Genomic DNA, 8,021 nt, shown 5'->3' with positions numbered 1-8,021 from the left:
CAGACCATAATGAACATTTTATTAACTGGAAATTTTGCTCAAAAAGGGTAAAAAATTTCCATTTTATATTTTACGACTCTTTTCATCGATAGCATTCAAATTGTATTTATAAAATATTATTACTTTTAAGAAAATTCTCTCTTGAAAGAGCAAGATTTAGAATAAATATTTAAATAAGTAAAATGTGGACTTCTAAACAAATAAACAAACGGAGAAAGTTAAACTTAAAAAATTCAAATATAAATTTACCTTGATAGTGCTCCAAAATGCATCGCCATGAAGGAAGCATCAAATAGGCTTAAGTTTGTATCATGCCGAGATCTCAAAAGAAAATTCAAATCATTAACACCGCAGGGCTTATGCTACTCACATGCGCCAGTAACGCTATCTAGAAACTTTGAAAAGGAAGAGGCCAATAATCAGGTTTGTGGTTTTGAAATTGTAAGTTTTTTCGCATTGGTCCTTTGCATGTAACGGATTAACCTTCCGTAAAGTAGAATCGATGCGTGCAGAATGGAGGGAGGGGATGAATAATTGCATCAGCTTCATCATATCACCGAACGGGAGGACAGGTAGGTTGTGCATACAGCAATGACGAATCACATAATAACATCAAGAACTATGATTTCATGATCTCACTATGAACGTTAGCTCAAGAACTTGCATTTGACATTATCTCTCTGCAGAGGATGATTTGCAAAGATCTTTGGCAAGGTGCCGATTACTATTATCTTTGGCTCTACATCATAACGGTATGCAGCTGCAATATAAATTGAATGGATGAATTAATTGCTTGACACTAGCTTTTCAGACGAGTCTTAATTGTGCGTATAAGAACAAGACGATCCTTTCCAAGTTTTCAAGTTCTTAATAGATATTATTATCCTTTTGCCTTAGGAGCCATTTAATTTTACTTTTTTCTATCTAATGTACTGCCGCTGGAGGCAATAGCCACTGTTAAAGCTATGAAGTTTTAGAATCTGTCTTCCTTTACCTTCAAGCTTTCCCTGCGAAATTTCAAAAGGACAGTGCGCGACTAAAATGTTTTAGCTTTGTTTAAACTTTCCTCAACATTTTTAACTTTTAAATTTGATTTGAGTTTTACATTCTCTTTTCATTTGTCAGTTTTCTAGTTTAGTATTTCATACTTCTTGTATTTTAACGTTTTGTAATACGATTTATTTTTACATAGTGTTAAAATATTTTACACGGGAACCACAGTATCACATTTGCTTTTAAGCAATAGCATGAAGAATTTCCTTATTGCCTTATATATATATATGTATATATACACAAAATGTTCCTTAATTTAAAGTAGTTTATATTTACATCATATCTGCAAGAATATTTGATTTTTACATTTTTTCCTTTTTGTAAAACACTTTTCTGAAAATCATACTCGTCTTACATGTATCGCCTAACATTAGAAGTATATGTACCGTGTAACATTAGAAGTATATGTACCGCCTAACATTAGAAGTATATGTACCGTGTAATGTACCGTGTAACGCTCAAAATTTAGAGAAAACATAGTCAATTAGCTTTGCCGAAAATTATGCTGTTTAGGTATTTAAAGTAATTTTTTGTACAACATTCTGACGCAAGCTGGTATAAATGAAGACATTTTATAGGCAAACACTTTCAAAAACTCATGATCGTCATATATACGAGGCTATCTTATATTTGGGCTAATATAGTCTTTCTTTAAATAAATAAACTATTGTAAAAATTTAATACTTTTTAATAATTTAGAATAGCTTTCTGATTTTTAAATGATATTGAATTTTAAAATATATAAGTATGAATCAATAAATTTTGAAATAGTTGAGTACAAAACAGTTTATTATTAAAACTGAAACTCTCAAAGTCAAGAAATGATATTTGGAAACACTTGTATATAAAACAAACATAAAGCGTGCGTCATAAAAAAATTTCATACTGCTTTTAAAGTTTATCAGTGTTTAGGGATTTACTTTTGTCAGAAATTAACTACTGTGTACATACATTAATGCAGAAAACCTGAGTACAAAAAATCATTGTTTTTCGAGCGAATATATTCTTGGATTAAAAAGCAGGTTCGGTATGCGGATACATGAATAATCACACATATATACAAAACCAGAATATTCTTACCTGAAAAGAAAGTGATCGAGTTGAAGCTTAAGATTTGAAATTGGTTAAATTAGAGAAACTCACAGAATGCGAAGTTTTATAAATATTAATGTGTCCGAAATATTAATGTGTCCCGAAAAGGTCTTTAAAAGTATTAATTTCCTTATTCTCGTTACACATGCTCTGTTTTTGTTTCTTTATTTATCAGTTATAACAAAACACATGGAATATATCTACAAAAAGAAAAGGATATCTTCGTGGAAGACTTCTTAATAGAATTTAACTTCTATTTAATATACGCATGATATAAAATACAGAGATATCTAGAGAAATATGCAGAAATATAAAGTGGAGGATTCACTCTTAAGGATTCGAAGCCCTAAAACTATTTCAAGTATTTTCCCAATGTAAAAAAATTTCGTATGTGATATGGCAGCCGGCTCCGCTAACTACCATACTGACACGGCATTAATATAAAAAATATAATTATAATAATAATTTTACTGAAATCTTCATTTAAGTTTTTTCTTACCAGTACGAAAAAATAAATGATGATGAGCATGTAGAAATTATGAAATTTAGATTATTTAAAATATGCTAAGGATATTTTAATATTATTACAAAAATCTGATGCTCACGAAGGGTTTTGAGTTATAAGAACCATATTAATCTTTATTCATAATTCATCAACCAATGGATGTATTTCGTTGTTATTCCCGATAATTGTATCTTAATATAATATAATTATAGGATCAATCGAAGATAGTTAAAAATTATCATTTAATTTTAAAAGAAGTGAAACTGCAAGTAGATAGTCAAGTGCTATGATCAACAACTACAGGTGTCTAGCATGATTACTGGGATTTTTTGGTTTCCTTTGCTGGAGAATGTAATTTATTATCGAAATAAAATGCTAGAAGTTGAAAAAGTTAATTTCTATTTCTCTACAATAAATAATGCAAAATTCAGGAATAAATGGTTTACTTGAAATCGTAATTTTTGAAATATAAAAAATCGATAATACAAACTAATAAATTATCCGAACCTGTTAACAAGTTCGGATAATTTATTAGTTTGGGTAGTTTTGGGTAGCTAAAATTCGACCGCCTACAAAATTAAAACATTTGTAGTCATTTCTTGAGGAAAAAAAAAATTCGGTTAGTAAGATAACATTATCTTCACAAAAATAAATTTTTAGTAAGATAAAAAAAAAACAGTTTAGTAATGTGTAATTCTAAAAACATTGGCTTCCAAAACAAAGAAGGCCAAAACGTGATTTCAGTCGCATTCCATTGAAGCCAAATATCGATCGATTATGAAAGCCACAAAAAATAAATTATATTTCATAAAAATATTCTTTTTTAAATGTTCCTATGTAGGGCATTTGAAGGGCCTATTTATATTCAAATTTTTACGTGATGTAAAGGATTATTAAAGTATTTGTCTTGTGACTCTTTCTTTTTTTTCCTTAAGTAATTTCCATTAAAAAACTCTTTGATCTCACTGATAGTTTTCAACAAGGCTATTATGAAAAGTCAAGCTTTTGGTTAATTTTTAATGTAATAATTGTTTACGCAATAAAAGTATTTTTACGAATTTTTTTAATTGTCACATAATCTAAATTGCTGTAGTCTGAAAGCATACGTTATTTTATATATTTTTAAACTGAAAACAGCGATTTTACCATGCAGCATTCAAGAGTTATTTTATTGTGCTTTCTTTTTGAAACACCAAGTATTATATTCAGAGAAATCTCGAAAGATTTCTTTGATAACTGTACTAGTCAGGAAAGTTATTTCAAGTCATCCTAATATTTTATTTATCATCGACTCAGTATACAAAATATATTATATTTATTATTTTAGTTATTACAGACTCATCATTAAGATTCCTAATAAGTTTTTACTCTTAAACGTAATCATCCAGAACACAGTTTTGCATTCTAAACTTCTAAACTTAACTTTTAAATGAATCAGTTCTTTGATGTAATGAGAAGTTCATATGCAAGTTTTTCAAAACATCATTGGGGTTAATTGCATGTTTAGTAATAGGAAGGTTTTAAAAATAAATAAGTGAAAGATTTTAATTGTAAGTTTAAAGACTTTAAATCTGCTTTCTACCATCCCATAATGTAAGCAAGAATCAAGGAAATCCTGCGGATAGTAAATAACTTCTTTCCCAGATCATTTAATCCCAATTCAAAAGCTCCTCCAAGGGCAATACCTTTTTTTATTCTTTTCTAAAAAGGCGACCTCAGATTAGCTCGACAATCAAAAAGACTAATTGCTTTACAAGTAGTCCATTAGCTGCCATTTGCATAGGCTCTCTAATAAATCCTCATAGTTCACAAATGAACCGTTGCGGGGCGCGCCTTGACGAACTCTGAATGCGCGATTTTCCGTAGTACCGGCAGATGGATTTCGATGGTCGAGCGCAGTGAGACGGTCCTGTGCTTCTGCGGTTTCTGACAGTTTTGTTCTGGAGTGTTTGGCTTCGGAAATGTGACGGAAAATTTTTCTCAAATGGTGCAGATGATAAATTTATAATCACGAATTTTCAATAGGATGAGATGTGAATAACAAAAGTGAAATTAAAAAAATAGAAATGATTTCGCAAGGCAGAAAAGCGTGTGTTTTGACATTTGAGGTGGTTTAGTAGCCGCGAAAGGTTGTCCGTCAGTTTTTGTGGGAAGCTGCGCCATCTATCGGGAAAGGAAGATGACACTTCAGTGCCTTGCTTTCTTGCTCTGTAACTTTTTCTTCCAAGCATTTAGCATAGGTAAGAAAACGAATTACATTTTGCTGAGAGAAGACCATTCAGAAGTATATATACCACGAGAAAAATACTATATTTTATAGTACAATGTTTAACACTTTCTGATTTGATTCTATGGGAAATTTTCCACATTCAAAAATTTTTTAGCGGATTTACACTTTTAAACCGAACTTATAAAAAAATTCCATGAAAAAATTAAAAATTATTTTAAAAAGGTTTAAAAAAACTTCAGTTTTGTTTTCACAAAGTCATTTGCTATGAAAATTATTATATAGGATATTTTCATAATATTTTTCGAGCTTCTAAAACTGGCAAATAGTTTTTTGTTCCTGAGGGAATTCTTTTACAAAAAACATGCACCTTTCTGAATTATGAAAATATTAATTATAATTAAAAGAAAAATCAGTGCGGGAAAGACTTATTATATATTTTAATCATGTCAATATTGGCAAAATATTATTTTTATCTTAATTATATTTATATCAGAAAATTTTTGTAATTACTACTTATTTTAATTTAGGCGGCTTTTAAGAATAAAATTCGTACAAACGTTAAACATTCTGAATAAGTCTTTTTATGTTATCAATGTTTCACGTGTATTAAATATATGAAACTTGAACTACAATAAGCTATTTAGAATATATTTTTCATTTCCTCCTTGTTTACTGCTGTACAATGAAAACAAGCATGCTGATTACGCATTTTAGACAATTCAAAATGAATAATTGTATAGAGCAAAGAAAAAGCAAAAACTATCACATATTTACTAAACATTTTACTCAAAGTACTCCGGTAGCGCATAGAATTCTGATTCTTTGAAATTTTAACAGTAAAATTATTAATTAAAACATTTAAAGAAATTTTATACTTATTTCATTTTACGTCAGAAATTTTAAACATACCACACGCATTAAAGAATAACAACTACTTTATGAAATATTTAAAATTTTAAAAGCTATAAAATTTATTTAAGGCTGCTTAAGTGGTAAAATTAATCATTTGTAATATTTTTAATATTTCAAGTAATTTGATATCTCTAAACATTAAAACTACATTTCGTACATAATAACAACAAATATAATATCAATAAAGGCAAAATATATAAAACAAACTTTTATAAGAACCTTATATAAACTTATTATTAATGGAAACTTATACAAAGTTATATAAGAAAATGTATTCTTACATAATAATGGGAAATGTCAGGTTTTGTTCGTATCATTTGAGAAACGCATTCATCAAGATTAATAATTCTGCGTATTCAAATATGTATTATTTGATATAATTTATTATATATATATAATAACATAACAAATTATAAATTAGCTATTCATTTTGAATTAATTTATGAAATAATCTTAAACTTTGATTTATACTTTTATACTTCCTCAACATAAAAATTCTGATAATGGCATAAAATTTATCTTTTATGATGTTTGAAAAGACGCTTCTAATATGAAACGTATATGAAAAGCAAGGCTGATTAAAGTAAACATTAATTTTATGTAATTATTTTTTATATTACTTTTTCTCAAATTATTAAAATTCTTAATGTTAAAAATATTGTGTATGTATTACTAGAGACTTTATATGTGTTTTGATTGCATCCAGAAAGTTAAAAACTTGTATGAACGTCAACGAATTTATTTGAAGTATTCTATTTTCTCTTTAAAAATTGAAATGTTATTTTCTATATGTAGAAGTAAGCACATTTGAAAGAATGTTTAATATTTTATGTATATTTGAAAGTGATGTCAATTTAGAAAATGTTCAGATATTGCTTATTTAGAATTTTAAATAAAATATAAGTTGTTATAAATATAACGTGTACGTTTTATAAAAAGGAAACTTTATAAAATCGTATTTTATTAGTATTAACATTTGAGAGAAAAACTTAAATTTTTAATGCCGGTTTTAGAATTTATGTATCTTATAGAGGATTTCGCATTTAAATTCTGCATCTTATTATACATATTAAATATATTATATTTTATTAAGTACAACTAAGGATCATAATTCTAATATTATAACCACCTCAAGGTTTACTTGATAAGATGAATAAATTCATCATTACTTTCAGTTAAGGAGTCAGGTACCTTAAAATTATCATAAGACAAAAATATAACACATTTCAAACCTCGATATCTCTGTAACTTATTAATTTATGAGCATAAAATTTTGCATAATTATTTCGATATCATTGATATTACATTCACGGTTTTAATTTATGTTACAAATCCTAAAATAATTTAATAAAATAAAAATGATATTTCTTCTTTGTCATCGACGTAAATTTTAATGTACATTGAGTGCAGCATTATGGATAAACAAATCACTATATATAGCTTTATAGCACTATACATATTTCAAATTAGAAAAATTATATATAATTAAAATGACTTACTTTGAGAATGACCAAATTATATTTCCTTAAAATAAAAATATATTTTATTTCTGAAACTCTTAAATCGACTATTTTTAACATAAAAGTAAAAGCAATATCTTAGACTTTCATAGAAGAAACATAACTGTTGTTCATTTTATAGTCACGCATAACTGTTGTTCATTTTATAGACTTTCATAGAAGAAACATAACTGTTGTTCATTTTATAGTCACGCATAACTGTTGTTCATTTTATAGACTTTCATAGAAGAAACATAACTGTTGTTCATTTTATAGTCACGCATAACTGTTGTTCATTTTATAGACTTTCATAGAAGAAACATAACTGTTGTTCATTTTATAGTCACGCATAACTGTTGTTCATTTTATAGACTTTCATAGAAGAAACATAACTGTTGTTCATTTTATAGTCACGCATAACTGTTGTTCATTTTATAGACTTTCATAGAAGAAACATAACTGTTGTTCATTTTATAGTCACGCATAACTGTTGTTCATTTTATAGACTTTCATAGAAGAAACATAACTGTTGTTCATTTTATAGTCACGCATAACTGTTGTTCATTTTATAGACTTTCATAGAAGAAACATAACTGTTGTTCATTTTATAGTCACGCATAACTGTTGTTCATTTTATAGACTTTCATAGAAGAAACATAACTGTTGTTCATTTTATAGTCACGCATAACTGTTGTTCATTTTATAGACTTTCATAGAAGAAACATAACTG

General features: G+C 27.5%; 1 protein-coding gene across 1 annotated transcript in view; it reads left to right on the top strand.

Annotated features, from left to right (window-relative positions):
• Window positions 1–4,542: 4,542 nt before the first annotated feature.
• LOC118192736 (cell adhesion molecule Dscam1-like) overlaps window positions 4,543–8,021 on the top strand; it is a 329,595-nt gene continuing 326,116 nt past the window's right edge. The window contains exon 1 of the mRNA XM_085812762.1: window positions 4,543–4,890. Coding sequence (XP_085668888.1) covers window positions 4,830–4,890 — 61 coding nt within the window. The 5' untranslated portion in view covers window positions 4,543–4,829. The remainder of the gene's footprint in view (window positions 4,891–8,021) is intronic.

Source organism: Stegodyphus dumicola, chromosome 3 (genome assembly GCF_044657685.1).
Source record: "Stegodyphus dumicola isolate Sdum_Otavi_A_Nest chromosome 3, ASM4465768v1".
Taxonomy (NCBI): domain Eukaryota; kingdom Metazoa; phylum Arthropoda; class Arachnida; order Araneae; family Eresidae; genus Stegodyphus; species Stegodyphus dumicola.
The sequence above is the reverse complement of the archived record's forward strand: the minus strand, read 5'-3'. Positions and strand labels throughout refer to the sequence as shown.